Source organism: Cuculus canorus, chromosome 7 (assembly GCF_017976375.1).
Source record: "Cuculus canorus isolate bCucCan1 chromosome 7, bCucCan1.pri, whole genome shotgun sequence".
Taxonomy (NCBI): Eukaryota; Metazoa; Chordata; class Aves; order Cuculiformes; family Cuculidae; genus Cuculus; species Cuculus canorus.
In genome coordinates, this window is record NC_071407.1 from 21170283 (window position 1) to 21187690 (window position 17408).

At 43.6% G+C, this 17408-nt stretch overlaps 2 protein-coding genes across 7 annotated transcripts in view; one reads left to right on the top strand and one right to left on the bottom strand.

Moving 5' to 3' along the window:
* Nucleotides 1–862: 862 nt before the first annotated feature.
* ANXA7 (annexin A7) lies at nt 863–16647 on the top strand. Of its 6 annotated transcripts, none has more exons than XM_054070857.1 (14): nt 863–947; nt 4977–5034; nt 7896–7931; nt 8023–8094; nt 8408–8515; nt 9611–9654; nt 10029–10131; nt 10404–10498; nt 11195–11308; nt 12511–12681; nt 14148–14318; nt 14423–14498; nt 15666–15778; nt 16287–16647. In XM_054070857.1, the coding sequence occupies exons 4-14, from the start codon at nt 8076–8078 to the stop codon at nt 16407–16409; spliced, it is 1137 nt and encodes a 378-aa protein (XP_053926832.1). In that variant the 5' UTR covers nt 863–947; nt 4977–5034; nt 7896–7931; nt 8023–8075; the 3' UTR covers nt 16410–16647. The 6 variants fall into 6 exon arrangements, with proteins under 6 accessions (XP_053926832.1, XP_053926828.1, XP_053926826.1 ...); XM_054070853.1 differs by having other exon boundaries at nt 866–947; nt 7896–7929; nt 8029–8094; XM_054070854.1 differs by lacking the exon at nt 863–947 and adding an exon at nt 3725–3807 and having other exon boundaries at nt 7896–7929; nt 8029–8094.
* Nucleotides 12798–17408, bottom strand: part of PPP3CB (protein phosphatase 3 catalytic subunit beta) — a 45829-nt gene continuing 41218 nt past the window's right edge. The window contains exon 17 of the transcript XR_008450617.1: nt 12798–13800. The gene's annotated coding sequence lies outside the window, so the exon portion shown is untranslated. The remainder of the gene's footprint in view (nt 13801–17408) is intronic.

Sequence of the window (17408 nt, forward strand, 5' to 3'; positions counted from 1 at the left end):
TGTTGATGTACTGGGTTCTCATGGAAACAAGGATTCAAATATACACCTATGCTGAAGGAAACGTGCTTAATGGAGCTCAAATAGAGTAGACAAACACTGGGAGTGTCAGCTGAAGACCAGTGGGGATTAAATTCTTAAAGCTGCTCCTGATACATTCTGGGCCAAGAAGGAAGAACAAGCCAATTATGCTGAAGAAAGGTATTTTTCTTAGGATCTTCATGTGGTTTCAGGTGCTTTTGATTTGAGCTAGGAAAGCACTGTAAATCATTACCCACCTATTTTCTGCTCTCACTGGAAAAGAAAAACACTGAGTGCTGTTTTACAAACAGAGTGGTGGCTGTTATTTCATCTAGAGCTCAAGGGCTGCACCTGGTTACAGGAAAGAATTGTTTTTCGTTTTAGCATCCTTTGAACTGCTAACACTTTATCATAAAAAGATAGGAAGTTATTTGAATAACCTCAAGTAATCAGTGCATAATATGATGGGTAGTTCCTTCCTACGCTGTACCTTACTGGGCATAATTATCAGGCAAAGGAAGAACCCTGTGTATGTACTGTCTGTTTTAAATATAATATGAATAAACATTACAACAAGCAGAAATAAAACACTAGTTGCGCTTCCCACAACTGCGTACAAATGACTAATTTCGGTTTCTAGAGAAAGGCTGCAGCGCTCGGACTCGGACCAACCTTACCTTCACGCCCCTGGCTGCTGACCGGGCTCTCCACGCTCTGCCCGTGGCTGCTCCCCGGCACACCTGTGCTATAGGCCGGGTTCAGGCCCCGCTCCAGGCGCTGCGCCCCACCCCCGCCCCGAGGTCCCGCGGCCCGACCCGCCTCTGGGCGTTCGGAGACCCGCGCGGGGCGGGGCCGCCCGGCCGCACAACCTCCATTTTGCGGTGAGGCTGCGGGAGAGGCCGGAGCTGCTCTGGGTTCCCCCTACTCAGGTGAGCACCGAGGAGCGCCTCGCGCCCCTCCTGCCTCCCACACAGCGCCCCGGGGGAGGGGGCTCCTCCTCACACGGCGCCCCCGCCTCGCACACCGCCCCGGGGGAGGGGGGCTCCGCCTCACGCACCGATCTGCCCCTCACGCCCCCAACCCACATGGCGCCCACGCAGCGCGCGCACCCCCTGCCCCTCGCGCAGCGCCTCAGGGGAGGGGGCTGCCCCTCACGCCCCGCCCCTCGCGGCCCCACTTCATGCACCGCCCCCTCCCCGCGCAACAACCCCTGACGCGAGACGCGCGAGCCCCTCGGCCCCCGTGCCCTCGCACAGCGCCTCAGGGGAGGGGACTGCTCCTTATGCACCGATCCGACCCTCGCGGCGCCCCCTCACGCAGCGCGCAGGACGCTCGCGCTCGTCTCCCATGCTCGCGCAGTGCGCGAGACCCTGGTGTCCTCCTGCCTCCCCACGCAGCGCGCCCCTCGCGTCCCCTTCCCCGCCCCTCACACCGCGCCCTGGGGCGGAGAGAGGCTCAGCCTCGTCCCTCTCGCCCCACCGCTCAGCCGGGACCCGCGCGCCCCTCGCTTCCCCCCCTCTCACAGCGCCTCGGAGAGGGGTTCGCCGCGCGCTGCTCTGCGGCGGGTGGGGCCGGGGCTGTGTCGGGTGTCCGGGCGCGGAGGCGCCGCCCGGCAGCGCCGCGGTCCCCGGCGGCTCAGCAGAGTGGGGCTGTGGGTAGCGCCCGCCGCGTGGCGCCCACCCGGGGACCTCGCGCTCCGGCGGCGCGCGGGGCAGAGCAGGCCGCTGCCGCGCCACTGCGGGCTGTGGAGGGGCTCGTGCGAGTCCGAAATCCCAGTTCCACGCCGTGTCCCCCTAGTCACAAAGAGCACGATGTGCTCGGAGCAGCGGCCCGAACTTCTCCCTTCCGTTATTTTGAACTTTTCCTTTTGTGAGAAACGCTTTCCGATCGAAAAAAAAAAAAAATCAGCTAGATCGAGCAAATCGTAGAATCGCAGAATGGTCTGGGTGGGAAGGGACCTCAAAGCCCATCCAGTTCCAACCCCCTGCCGTGGGCAGAGACATCCTACCAGCCCAGGCTGCCCAAGCCCCATCCAACCGGGCCTTGAACACCTCCAGGGATGGGACAGCCACAACTTCCTTGGGCAACTTGTGCCAGTGTCTCACCACTCTCATCATGAAGAAATTCCTCCTCATATCTAGTCTAAATCTACCCTTCTGCAGTTTATACCCATTGCCCCTGTCCTGTCACCACACGTTTTTGTGAACAGTCCCTTCCCAGCTTTCTTGCAGCCCCTTCAGGTACTAGAAGGTCGCTATAAGATCTGCTGGGAGCCATCTCTTCTTCAGGCTGAACAACCCCAACTCTCTCAGCCTGTCCTTGTAGCAGAGGTGCTTCAGCCCTCTCATCATCTTTATAGCCTCCTCTGGCCCTGTTCTAACAGTTCTGTATTCTTACATTGAGGATTCCAGAACTGGACACAATAATCCAGATGAGGTCTCACAAGAGAGGAATAGGGGGGGCAGATTTGCTGTCCACGCTTCTTTTGATGCAGCCCAGGACGCGGTTGGCCGCCTGGGCTGCGAGTGTGCATTGTCAGCTCATGTCGAGCTTCTCATCAATGAACACCCCCTAGTCCTTCTCTGCAGGGCTGCTCTCAATCAGATCATCTCCCATTGTGTACCAAAACCGGGAATTGCCCCGACCCAGGTGTAGGACCTTGCACTTGGCCTTGTTGAAGCTCATGAGGTTCTCACAGGCCCCCTTCTCCAGCCTGTCCAGGTCCCTCTGGATGACATCCCATCCTTCTGGTGTGACAACTGTCCCACTCAGCTTGATGTCATCTGCAGACTTGCTGAGAGTGCACTCGATCTCACTGTCTGTATCACTGATGAAGATATTAAACAACCCTGGTCCCAGTACGGACCCTTGAGGGACACCACTTGTCACGGATCTCTATCTGGACATTCAGATGTTGACCACTATGCAAAGAACATTTTTATTTCGGTGGTTTTTTTGGTAATTCAGAAGAACAAGATAGGAACCAAGGCCTTGTTAAGAGGGGCTGATTAAAGGAAATGCCACAATTCCCAGTGCCTGGCCTAAAAGAATTTGTGTCACAAATTGTATCCTAGAAAAGGAACCAATACAACAAAAGTAAGGAAGGTGTTAAACAATTTACCAGTGCACCGTAAATCACAGGTTTACACAGGCAGTAAATTTGCCTATCAAAAATACAACATAACCTGACTCATTTGCTTGAAAATGAGAATTTGGAAACTCATACCTTAAAAGGCTTTTAGCCAGAATGTGTTTTCTAGTAAGTCAGGGATATAGCTGAGAACTTCATATAATTCTAAATTGAGCATCTTACCAAAAAGTCTATAAAGTTTTGTATACTTTAATACAGTTGAAAGATTGTTGGGTCCCAGTTATTATTCAAATTAAACTTTTTCAGCTGTTGAAACAGCTGAGTCACCATCACCAGCTGTTGATTTTGCATAATGAAAAACAGAGTAAGTGGTACAGCAGAAGTGATGCACTGCACCTCAACAAGGTTTACAGATGACAATTGTGTCTTCTTAATAGTGTAGCTTTAGTTGAATCACATAAAGCTGAAAAACTGAATAAATTCTTGTTTGGTTGGTTTTTAATATTCAGTTTTGCTGACACAATGTTTTCCTATAAGCAGAAAGAGCGAAACTGAAATCATAAGGAAGTGTCGCTGCTCACGTTGATCCTGAAAGGAGTTACAAATAGTGCTAAAGTCAGAAATACCAAAAGAAATGTGCTGTTCAAAGCCAAATTTGAAGTCCATTCAAGCAGCTGTCAGTAATAACTACTGTACAGGTACTGGTTTAAGATCTTCTTAGGAAAAGAAATAGCCCTTAGCAGTTCTTATGATTAAAACATAGATTTACAAATATGCCTCATGTTCCTCCCCTCTGTTTATTAGGAAGTGATGATCCAAGTTTATCAGTGTGAGACTGCATAGCTGTGCTTCTCTTCAAGTTGCTTTTTGCTCTTATTTGAACTAATTTTGCAAAGTTTTAATGTTTTCCACATCAAGGCTTGTATGTTTTAGTCTATGACCACCTGTACCTATTGCCTCAATGGTCTAATGCAGTAACAATTCTGTTCTCAAATCCATTAGGTTTGGCCAGTGAATACCTAAAAATGTGAATAATCATTTCCTGTAGTGCATTCCTTTTTTTGTATTTCCCATGATTTGGGCAGCTAAGAGGCGTGCTGTCTTAGAAACAGGCCATGCCGGCCCTGATCAGGCAATCTGGCTGTTTAGCATTAACACAATTTTTTTCCTGCCATTATATCTTTGATAATCTGGCTAATAGCCTTGAAACTCCTCGCCCAACTGGTTGACGATGTGGGGGATGATGTCTGTCCCATGCTGTTCTTATTCCCCAAGCCCCTCCATTAAAAGAGGGACCAAAATACATAGATACTGTCAGGAAAGAAAAATCTTCGACACAACTGAAATAATGCTGGGGGATTATACATGTTTCTATCAATTTATCATTTTACACAGGATAGGTAGGGCACTGCTCTTCTCACAGGGACTGCCCCTGTGGTCAGAGGAGTGCAGGGTGATGGGAGATGGGTGCTCTGTGCAGTGCAGGAGAGGGCGCCCTGCTCTACCCTGATGCTTCTGCTTCTCTTCTGGCAAAGGGCTCATCCCCCTCCTGCTGGTACCTCGAAATGTGTCCTGTATTTCAGAGTTGTTCCAGGAGGTTCAGGCCTCTTACCATGCTTCAGTGTCTATCTGACCCTAAGTGAGAGTGGTAATCAGTTACAAATGGGAAGATGCTTCCCTTCTGAATCCTGCTTGCTATGGTCGTGTGTGAAAAAGGGAAAGGTTTTGTGGGTTTAATAGATGACAAGTACTCCTGAACAATTCTAAACCTACTAGACAAGTGATTTAATAAGTAATTAGGAAGCAAATAATTACTACAAACACATATATAGTGCCTTAACAGTGAAAATATGTTTTTTTTTCCCAGAATGGCATACCCAGGTTATCCCCCTTCTGGCGGCTACCCCGCATTCCCTGGTTATCCGGTAAGTATGGGTCTTGAATGTGTTGCACTCATAAAGTACTTAATAGTCTGTGAATACCCCTTCTTGTGCTCTCTCTGTGTGTAAGCAGTAGCTATCAGTTTAGATACAATATTCTCTGGAGGTTATGGTCTTTCTTTTCATCTCTGTATCCCTGAGGAGGACTTTAGAGTGGTAGTTTAAAGTAATTTTTTAAAAAATGTTGTCTCTTGTTCCTGAAAGGTTTTTGATTGTTTGGTCTTGTTTTAGTTTGTCTTTTGAGTTCTTGAGTTTGATTATTTGTTTGGTTTTATTTTTTACATATAGCTCACTTTCTCAGCAAATCATCTTTATCAACTATCAGTAGTTCAGAGATAATCGCTGAACCAGTCTCTATGAAATCTGCTGTGTACCTGTATCCCAGGGTATGCAGAGATGCTGAACAGACCTCAGTGGCCATTACCCTCAAGAGAGCTTGGAATTCTTTACTCAAGTAGCATAGCTTTCATACAACACCAAGTAAATATTTCTCTGAGGATAAAGGACACTGTATCTTAACTTTGACCCCTATCCTTCAGCCACAGGACTTTGTTCCGCCTTCAGCTCACGACTGAATGGACTAAAAATTCCAGTGGAAGTTAATGGAAGGCTGTAATGTATCAGATGTGGCTGATACTGCAGACTTTTGGATATGCCTGCATCCTTTTTTAAAACTAGATGCAACTCCGTGCTTTTATTAGCGTAGCAGTGATGATGTAATTGTGGGAATTTTATATGGTCTGTGGTTTGTGTAGTACAGAACTAGACTTAAGCATGGAGCTCAGCCTAGATCCCTTGAAGATACTGAAAAGCTTTAAAAACATGCAATACATATAAATACATGCATGTAAATACATGTAATAAATTCTCTGATTATTTTGCTTTACAACTTATTCTTACTCCCTCTGAAACACTAAAGTCAGTCAAACTAAAAGACAAGCATGTTAGAAAACAGATTTCCTTAACTCCAGGATTTCTTTTCCTCCATCAAGTTTCTGCTGAACCCTTGTGATTGTTGCTCTGATTGATTTTTAACTGCATCTGAAAATATTTTTTTCTTAGCTAGCATCCAAATGGCCAAATTCAGTGGACCAATTTAAAAGACCCTTTACATTCAATACCAATGATTCCAGGTTTCCCCATCTCACTGATTATGCCCAAAGTAATAATCAGTCCAAAAAAAAAAAAGCGAAATTATTTTCTTCTTCAATAGTGACAGTAATCTGGTGACAGTAATCTGGGCAGGGCCTTTGAGGATCCTAATTTTGGATTTGTGAATCTAAATTCCACTAAAGTCGTTTTGTTGAGTCTGGCAGAGAAAGGTTAGACTGTCTGGCTGGGGAAGAGTATTACATAGCCTGGGACCAGTAATCTGGGGAAGGAATCTACTGCCAGCCCAACCTGAGGAGAGCGTTTGAGCTACACTTTACTGCTTTGCAGTTTATTTCTGTTCTCTGGGCTCAAGAATGAGTGTGTTCGGTAAGTAAAATGTGACCCGTATTGCCGAAGCTAGGCAGTAATGACAATTCCCAGCAAGTGAGTAATGGGTCCATACATCATACTTCATTATGAAGCTCATTCAAAATACCTAATTTTTGAGATCAAGTATATGACTTTTAACTTAAGAGTTTCTCCCTTAGTGGTCCTGGTCATTCTAGTAAATATTTCTAATGTGCGTTAATGCTAATAGCAACCTTTTTGTTAAGACCGGTAAACCGTACACATAGCAAAACAAAGGCATTTAGGTGTTTGACTTGTTCTTTTTTATTTAAAGCCTCTAATAGGTGTTCAGTCTGACTCAGTGGTCCAGATTTAGCTATTGCATGTCCATGCTTTATAACCTGCATTCCAAAGGAAATGAAAAAAAAGCAAAACACCTCTTGTAAGTTCTCACTCTGCAACATTTGAAAATATTGGTTGTGCAAGAGAGGCAGAAGTTTTAAAGACACTAAGCTCTCAAAAGCCCTGTAAAAACAGGAGGTGAGCTCCTAATGATTCACAGAGAGCAAGCCTAGCTGAGCTCACCTCTTATTTACGTGGGATAGAAATTGCAGCTTTCCATTAAAGAAGCAAGGATCTTGTTGGCTCACAAGTGGAATGTGGCTCAGCAGCGCGTGTCCTGGGGAGGAAGGCTAATGACATACCAGGCATTAGCCAGAGCAAAGCTAGCAAGTCAAGGGAAACAATTATTCCTCTGTGTTCAGTGCTGATAAGCCCACATCTAGAATACCAGGTCTAGTTGTGGTCTCCCAGTACAACAGAGACATGGACAAACAGGAGCCAGTCCAGGGAGGGCTGCTCATCTGGAGAAGAGAAAGCTATGGAGATCTGTTCGGTCTGCTATGTAAGGAGTGATAGAGACATCAGAGGCAGACTCTTGTCAGAAGTACACAGTGAAAGGGCAGCTGGCAACAACCACAGGCTGTAGCTGTAATTTAATTTGAGGAAAACTTTTTTCACCATGACAGCAGTCAAACACTAGAACAGGGGCCTAGAGAGGCTGTAGATTCACTGTTCTTGGAGAAACTGAAAACTTGCCAAAGACTTGTATAATCTCATCTAATTCGGAAGCTGGCATTATTTTGGAGGTGGGTGGGATCAGAGGCTGTCCAGAGGTGCCTTCCACCCTGCAGCGCTCTCTGATCCTGTGTCAACATGAGAGACAAACAGAAAACTCAACCAGGAGGCTCCCCACCCATGCTTCAGGAATTCAGGCTGTCACTTCAAGTGCCAAATCTTAATTCTATAATTCATGTTATTATGCACGTGGACATTTTAGTAGCTTGAGAGTTTTTACTCTACTGGGCTGTTGGCAGGTGTACACACATCCCATTTTTGTGTTTCAGCCAACAGGGCAAGAGTCCGTCTATCCGCCAGCTGGTCAGTACTCCTATCCTGCTGCTCCTGGAGGATACCCTCCGTCAGGAGGAGGGACCTATCCTGCAGCACCACCAAGTGCTGGGTATCCAGGGGCAGCAGGATATCCTGTCCCAGGCAGCTATACTGGAGCTCCCCAGGCCGGAGGAATGCCATCTTATCCTGGAGGTAAGATCCTTTGTTAGAGTACCCCTTGGGAGTGATTTCTGGTGTAACCATTCCCTGTGCATGGCGGAAGTAAGAAAAGAGAAGGAGCTTTGTTCAGCTATCAGTTTAGGCAGCAACGCGCAGGCAGCCAGGCAGATTGTCATCAGGCAGTAAATACCTGCGTGCTGGTGGCAGGGCGTTGACAGCTCTGGGTCACAGCACAGACACAGAGAAATCGGTCTCTTGCATAGTTCTGCTCAGTAACCTGGCTCATGTTTTGTCAGAAGTAAAGTACAAAGCATTAAGCATCCTAAAGTCTTTTTTCTTCTCCTAGCTCCTACAGGCCCTGGGTTTGGTGTGCCTCCTGCTGGCCCTGGCTTTGGTGGCTATCCACAGCCTCCTGCCCAAAACTATGTTGGAGGTGGACCGGCACAAATTCCAGGTACGTCATATCTAAGAAACTTTAAGCATCCCAGGTTAAACCAAGGGATCCTAGAATAGGTAACAAATTAGGCCCTTACCTTTGTTAGTTTTAGTTGTTGAGGGTTTTATATGCTGTACATCCCCTCCTGCCTTTCTTGACCGCCACTGAAGGGCTGATGAGAACCATCTTTGTAGCTGCTGTCCTCTGTGGGGATGGCTGTCACTGACAGATGGTCAGGATGTAGTGGTTCAGGTGCTTATCGTTTTTCACACTGCAAAGATCTGATGAGAACTGTGAAATCCAGCATCTGCATTCAATGAGTATCTAGCTGTTCCATTATCTCAAAGAAGTGGATGCATTTTTCAGATCTGTGTGTTCATGGTGATCCCTGGTGTAGTGCAGGAAGTGGAAAGGAGAATGCACACAATTGCTTAAAAATGGTACAGCATTTTTAATGCTTTGAGTGGTCAGTTACTGTCAAGACAATTTTTGTCCTGGAATGTGTCAGCTGTGCTTGCAAGAAATTCAGAGCACTGAAACCTTTTCTTAATGATTGCTTTGTTAATTCTAATAATAACTAAGCTGCTGTTAAAATTATAACAATTTTACATATGTGTTATGGATAAAATAAAATTGCAGTAAAAAATAATGTAGTTGTAGCTTTTGTATTCACAATGCTTTTGATCACAAAAGAAGATTTCTTCAAAGCTTTTTGCACCAATAAATTCTTATAATTTATGTACTAGACATTTTAAAGTGTATAATGTGATGTTAAGAGAGCACGAGACATGCATTCTTCATTTGTGTGGATTGTCTGGGCTTTTGTCAAAGACAGCGCTATATAATAAGGAGTGAACCTTCCAGTTCTCGCATCACCAGTAAATTTTTGGAAGTGCCTTGCTAGTATATGTACCGGAATGCGCCTGTGACTGCTTCTTCACATCATTCCCATGAGTAGGAAGTTCAGTTACTGATCATGATAGATATCATTACTTAGGAAACAGGTTATGTGTAGTGATAGGTCTGTAAATGGCTTTGTTTCCGGATCAGATAGCACTTACATAATAAGATGCTAACTAATTCCTTTTATCTTGTTCTTCAATCTATTTTCAGTGGGATTTCCTGGTGGACAAGCACCATCACCAATGCCTGGTCTGGTATGTGCTGTATCCTCTTCTGTAATTGATTGTATGTGGCTTCTGTAGAGTTAATGTTTTTACAACTGGTTTCCAACAATTTACAGTGTGTTCTGCCTCAAGCATTCCCAGCTACACTCAGTGCACAACCTGAACAAAACCATAGCTCTCTGTCTGGGTATAGATGCTTCATCCATACACCTGGGTAGATGCATTGCTTTAGCATTAACTTCGCCAAAGCTGTCAACACAACTAAATGTCACCCTGATTCTGTGTTAGAGAGGAAATGGGGAACTAGTGGACAACTCCTCCTGAAGTACCGATTCCAAAGTTGTGATTTCAATTTGAATTTCTGTTGTGCAGGATAGCGAGTTACACGTGACTCTTATTTTCAGCCTGCAGCAATGGTTCAGGGTACCCAGGGCACAATTCAAGCTGCTCCAAACTTTGATGCTGGAAGGGATGCAGAAATTCTACGCAAAGCTATGAAGGGCTTTGGTAAGTAAGCAACAGAAGCTTAAATTTTTGTTGGGCTAACTTCTTAATGGCATTATGTCCTTTTCTTAAATTTTTATTTAACCATACATATTTTCTGCCCAAGCTTTTCAAAAGTCACACCTTCAGTAATAGACAAAGTTACACGGAAAATCTGGTAGATTTAAATGGTAGTCACTTATTACGTAACTATGCCTGAATGCGAGGTTAGAAAATGCATAGTTTAGGAGGGATTATTACAAGTTCTCACAGGAAATTGCCCTTCTGTTTTCAAGGAACTGATGAGCAGGCCATCATCAATGTTGTTGCTAACCGCTCCAATGATCAAAGGCAAAAAATCAAGGCAGCTTTCAAGACTATGTACGGCAAGGTATGCTCACTAGTTCTCCAAATCAGTAAACAACTCAAAACTTGCAGCTGCTGCTTTAACTCCCAAACTCCCCTTCCATCCTAGGGAGTGGTTTGGCCTTTTTTTCAAATCCACTTCTTTTGACTATATTTTCTTGTTTATCGAGGGAGATCTGTTATTTAACATGGTGCTGTCCTGAAACCTGGCAGCAGCAGGAGTGGGGGAAGGTTGGGGGCTGGCTCTGTCCCTGACCAAAGGAGAAACTTCTTTGCTCTTTTAATGCTTAATAGATAGAAATCAAGCTTAAACTGTCCTTGTACTCTTGTCTGACACTACTGAGCTTTTAGGCACAAAAACCAGCACTGAAATCTGTTTCTTCACAAGAAACAAACTGAGAAGCTGGTTGTGGATTGGTTAGTCAATAAAAGGCTGAGATTGTTTAATTTCTCCACTCTATTGCTTTTGCAACTTAGAGTGAAATTTTTTAGTTGTGGCACTTCTTCAGGACATGACTGGGTCCTAATTAGTGAGGAAATAATGGAGAAGAGCTGAGCTGTCAGTGTTTTGGAAAGAGGCAATTTCTTTATAAGAAATAAAAGCTTTACAGGAAAAACAGCACAAAGATAGAAAGCAGTCACAGAAGTTCTAGTTTGACCTTTTCTCAGTACGCAATCTACATGGCTCTCCAAAGCCCTTTTTGTATTTATTATTGAACAGGATTTAATTAAAGATCTGAAGTCAGAGTTAAGTGGAAATGTGGAAGAATTGATTCTAGCACTCTTCATGCCTAGCACCTACTACGATGCCTGGAGTTTACGTCATGCAATGAAGGTATGGCTATCCTGGGAACAACATAGCTTTAAACAGTCTTTAAATTCTAATCTAAGAAAAGAGAATACCTGATCGCTGCATTGTTGAAAAATCCTGTAGTGGAAAACAAATTTTGAGATTGGAGGGCATAGAATTCTTTTCTGCTGCGTCCCCCAGTTTCAGGCAATTTCTGCAGGATTAGCTGGTTCAGAGCAGCTCTCCACCTAGGAGAGGGTGAGACGCTGCAGGCCAAAACTTTGTTCTCTGCCACCTGGTCATAAAATCTTTGCTTGAACCTAGAGGGGGCCAGAGTGCCATGAAAACTGTAAAAAGCCTGTTTAAATTGAAGGTACGTACCTCTTCTTACTAGGAATACACCATTGTTACTGAAAGATGGTTTTGGATTATCCCATTTTTTTTTCCAATGACAAAAATAATACTTTAAGGTCAGATAGTGGATGTATCTGTTCAGGTATTAAGACTACACTAAAGATTAGGTGAGGTAGTTGATTTAAACTTTTAATAGAATTTCTTTCTTGTTTTGAGCTGCAGCTGGTGGCTGACACTGGAAATGAGTAACTCAACCCACATATGAATGCAGACCTTCTAAACAACGTGGAGTTTAAATGAGGATCTGGCTTTATTGGAAGCCATTTTGAAAAACTGATGATATTACTTGGAAGCCTCATGCAGATCCACTCCCATCTAATCCTTGCCTGAATAGAGGCAAGAACCATTAAGATCTCATTGTACACAGAACTCAGTTAATTTTTGTTCTGGGAAGAAAGAAACATCTGTGTAAAGTGCTGGTGCTCCATGTTGAGGATGGGTCACATTTAGAATAGAGAAGCACCTGTAAGCTGACCAAAACTGTGTGTGTCTTTGGCTTTAATTATTATCACAAGGCTCTGCCTTCCTCCAGTATGTTGCAGATTAACACTGCCAAAGAATTTCCTTCCTAAACCATTTTCCAGCTAACCTTGGCTGATGTCATTCAGCCAAGTTTTGAGGTATTGTTTTTGAACTGGTGCAGAATTGAATGTTTGAGTAATCTTCAGTCCGTTTTAAGTATAGAGAACACTTGGTGCCTTCACTGTGAGGATACTGTTCTTACAGTGTAGACTGTATTAAGTTGAAATAACAGATGACTGCTTCATTTCACAGTTGCAAAAAACTAAACAGGTAGCACTTTGTAGTTATGCCCTCTTTTCCTCTGCCTACAGGGAGCAGGCACTCAGGAGAAGGTGCTGATTGAGATCCTCTGCACAAGGACAAACCAGGAAATAAGAGAAATAGTGAATTGCTATAAATCAGAATTTGGAAGGGACATCGAACAAGACATCAGAGCAGACACTTCAGGACACTTTGAACGATTACTTATATCAATGTGCCAAGTGAGCTTTAATTTTTTTTCTTTTTGGCAAGATAACGGTGTACAGTCTGACTTTGATGCATGCAGTCGTAGTGGCTTCATAAGTTAAATGCCTGTGTATGCTTAGGAAGAGCCAGGGTTTTAAGACATTAGCCCTAGGCCATTAAATTATTCCCTAATGACAAGGTGTGACATTTCGGTCCCTCCTAGCTACAAAACTATGATGAATTGTGCGATCTGATTTAGCACCATATATGAATCTCATAGAATTTATTTGTGAGCCCTTTATTGTGCAGATGCAATCAATGGTTCTGTAATGTGGTGCCCACACTTCTGATACACCAAGATGCTTTTTTTTTTTGCATACATGAACAAAATAATTTGTGTGAATCTGATAGGATATGGTACGTAGAACACCATGAGAACCCCTGCTGAACAATCTACAAGGCACTGCAGGGCAAAACTTACCTCTCTGCTTACACTGGCCTCCCTTCACATCACCAGAACTAGGGAGGTGCTGCTATTGAACTTGGGTGAACACGGGAGCTTACTTGTCCCATAGAATCGGGCTCTTTTTGCATTGCATAATAGTAACTTGCAGTTACCCATGTTTAGAAAGAAATACGGACTAGTGCAACTCCCCACATTTCTCTGATCAATCTGCCTTTTTCTGTGACACTTCTCTGATTTGTTTGCCTCTACCTTCGTGAGAGTTTAGCTATGCACTATGTGTTTGGACTAAAAATCATAATCCACAAGAAAGCAAACCTTGAGAAGCTCATGCTGCTAATTTTTATTTTCATAAATCCAGTACTTTACAATAATTGACAACCACATCATTTGAGTATTAATTTAACCACTACAGATAGAACAGTATTTTTGAGAGCACATATTCAGCCTACACAGCCAGTGTACTGAGCAGTATCCTTCCATGCACCGGGCAGCAAAAAAAACCCCAAAGCACATAAAATGGCATATAAGCCCTACTGACATATTGGAACTATAGTAAGTGCTTTCTGGAGACATTCTTACTTGAAATTAGCAAAGTTAAATAAAATTGAAGACCTGAGAGATTTCAGGTGTGCATATTCAGTGAGATAATTCATTAGTTCATTCGGGAAGATTTTGTGCAACTTGAAGCCTAGAAACAAACAAATCAAGAGAAAGCTTACGTTATTAAGTAAAACGGAATTGTATAGTACTTTCTAAATTAGAACTAGGAAATGGTATGCAGGGGTGAAATTATCAGTCAGTATACCTACAGTTTAAAGCATGCCCTACAGCTAGGGCTTGGGGCCACTTTTGTGTTTGTTGCTTCTAAGAAATATTAAACCAAAGAATAGTTTAAGCAATGTGATGTATTCCACTCTGGTATTACTCTTTATGCTTCAAGCTTTGAAGACACATGCTTGGGGTCTACACTGCAAGCAACTAAAGCACAGCCTTCTCTCTGTAATTTCATCTGACATCTGATGTCTTTGCTTTTAGGGTAATCGGGATGAGAATCAAACTGTGGATTACCAGAAAGCTCAAGAAGATGCTCAGCGTCTGTACCAAGCAGGTGAAGGAAAACTTGGGACTGATGAGTCTTGCTTTAATATGGTTCTGGCAAGCAGAAGTTTTCCCCAACTGAAAGCCACAGTCGAGGCATACTCCAGGGTAGGAGTTCTTCACTGATTTAAAATAAGCTTGGTCAGTGTATTTTAAATTGAGGTTCTGCTTGTTACTGCATTTTATTTCATACTAATCTTATTTATTTGTAGATTGCTAATCGTGATTTATTAAGCAGCATTGATCGAGAATTTTCTGGAAATGTGGAACGTGGTTTGAAGACTATTGGTAAGTGATATCATGTTCTTCCCTTATACCTTAGAAATTAAACATTCTAAACATATCTGAAGAAGAATCCATTCAACACTGGCCCTATGGAACATGAACACGCAATCCACAATTCTGCTAGCACAAAAGTTACTTCAACTATTAAAATTACTTACTTTACACTTAATTGAAAGAAGTCAGTTTGAAACAAGGAAAGACTCCATAGAAATTACTTGCAGCTTCTCTGGGAAGGCAGCAGGCAGCTACACAGCAACACGGGTCACGGGTTAGTGCTAGTGGCTGTGTGTTTCAGAGCCATGATTCTGGTTGTGTGTCCTCAGCGGGATGGCTGCGCCACCCCACCACATGATCTCAGAACCTACTTCAGGCACAGTCCTGTTTCCACCCCTCTTCCCAACCACCACCTACCCACAGAAAGCTCAGCTTTTGCTAAGGAAAACTTCAGCAAAACAGAAATCCTGTCTTGAATTCATGTTTTCCTGCTGACTTGTTCAGTAAATCCAGTCAGATTTAGCACAATTTGCTGATAGTGAGAATGAGTATGATTTACTGGTACATCTGCTGATACCAGTTCTACCACTGCTTACCAAAGTGACAGCGTTTCTGTAGCTGTAACGGATAAGCCAAAACTTCCCAGATTACGTTCTTTTCAAGAGTTTTATGGGAAAAAATCAGGTCTAACAATCACGTAAAAGAATAACAGCTCGTCTCAGAGTGAACAGTTAACTGAAACAATATCCATTCTGTACCTACTACAGTGAGAACATTTTACCATTGTACTTGTCTTAGTGAGATTCTAGCAATGGAATGCAAGTAAAACACTTTGCACCCTAGAACCAGCTATCCAAGGAGATTCACTGTTTTTAAATACCTATTAAGTTTTTCAGCTTTGGAAAGCACTTCCAGAGATGCTAACTGCTCATAGCCGTAAGTTTTCGTGTGAGGGAATAACTTATTTGGTCAGCTTGAAAATAAATAATAGTATAAATAAATAATAAATAAATAAATAATAGTATAGGTATAAATAGTTCCTGTACTCACAGGAACCAGGTCTTCCTCAGCACCTGCCCCTCACTGTCTACAGCAAAGCCCCTGCCTCCACCCTGACAGGTACCGCTACACAGCCTACAGTACTGGAACTAATTCTAAACCTATACTTCATTGCAGTGCAATGTGCCTTAAATCGCCCAGCCTTTTTTGCAGAAAGACTTTATTACTCTATGAAAGGAGCTGGGACAGATGATTCTACCCTCATCAGAATTATCGTCACTCGCAGCGAGGTAAGAAACGTTCTCCTCTGTAGAGCTCACATGTAGTGCAACATTCTCTACCCTAGCCATCTTATTTATCCCTTACTCCTCCCATAGTGGTAGAGATCTTTTATGGCAATGAAGCTTTTAAGGGGTTTAGATGCAGATGAACATCTTTGTTTCAAAGCCAGGTTTAAAATAGTAACTGAGTTAGCTCTGGCGACATGGCAGTACTGTGTGTCCTCCTAACTGCTGCTGCCTGTCCACCTAGCAGAGGCACCTCAACTTCACAGGCTCAGCTGTTAGGACAGCACCGTCCTAGCAAAGCAAGGAGCGGCTGCTGGACTCTGCTTTGGGAGCTGCTTTTCTGTCCTTCGAGGGCCCAGCTGGCTTGTAAGAGGTGCAGAGTTCATCGACTGCTCATCTCGCCCTCGGCATGTGCCTTGCAGTCCATGAGGGAGGAGGTGTGGGGGGGCTGCCTAGGAGTTAACGCCATGCACCGTGTTCACGTTTTGTGCTTTTGTTGTCCTTTGCATAGATTGACCTCGTGCAAATTAAACAGATGTTCACACAGATGTATCAGAAGACTCTGGCTACGATGATAGCAAGTGATACCAGCGGTGATTACAGGCGTTTGCTGCTGGCAATTGTTGGTCAATAGAAGAGGATTATCTGGTTTTATGTTTTCTTTTTTAAAAAAAACTGAGGGACATGTAACATGCTTTATGCAGACACTGACATTCCTTGTGTCACGCATTCCTTGTGTGTAAAGGAATAATTTTAAATGTTGTATAATCAAATATGCCTTCTTGATGATTCCGTAAGCTTGTTGCACTTATAACTGCCTTAATTTACAGCACATAATATTCTTTATTGTATAATAAAAGATGTCTTATCTACTAGCTCCTAAGCCTTAATCCTTTTGACCCAGACAAAACCATCTCCCCTCTGCCAGACTCCTGCAAGACTGAACTTTTTCTCAGCTGAATCTCCAGCACACAAGTTTTGTGAAATACCTAAACTCAACTGCTGAGCTGACAAAAAAGCCCGAGGCTGTGATGTAAAAGCATTTTACACGCCCCTTTTAATGTCCTTCCACTGCAATGTTGAAAAACATGTGAGAGCTCAGTGTAAGTCACATTACACTGACAGTTTAAGGACCTTGGCAGAATCTGACGGTTTCCCCCATTTAATTTCTTAAATAAGTTACCATTAGTCGTGAGTTACCATTATGCTTAGGGCAGCAACAGAAAGGAGAAATAGTCTCGGATCTAATTTTGAAGTATCTCCTTGTAAAGAAGGGGTTTAGACAGTGAATGACTGAACAACAAAAAAAGCCAGCATCTAAATGCTAACTTTATAGAACATGTGTAAATGCAAACAGAGAGCAACTGGGACCTAGACAAGATAAATGACAATTTGGATGTCTTCAAAGGATTTAAAAAGAACAGCTTGGGTTTTTAGAAAGCCACAGTGAATCTGTCCCCAGCCATAAACTTAACGGAAGCTTCAAGTCCAGCAGCTGGCAATGCATCTCCATTTCTAAGCAACACTCCAGCAAATAACGGTTGTATTCCAGGACAGCCTCACACAAACAGCAAACTCTGTTTCTATTATCCCTCAAATAAAATCATCTTGGGCTGGTAGACTTGATTACAAC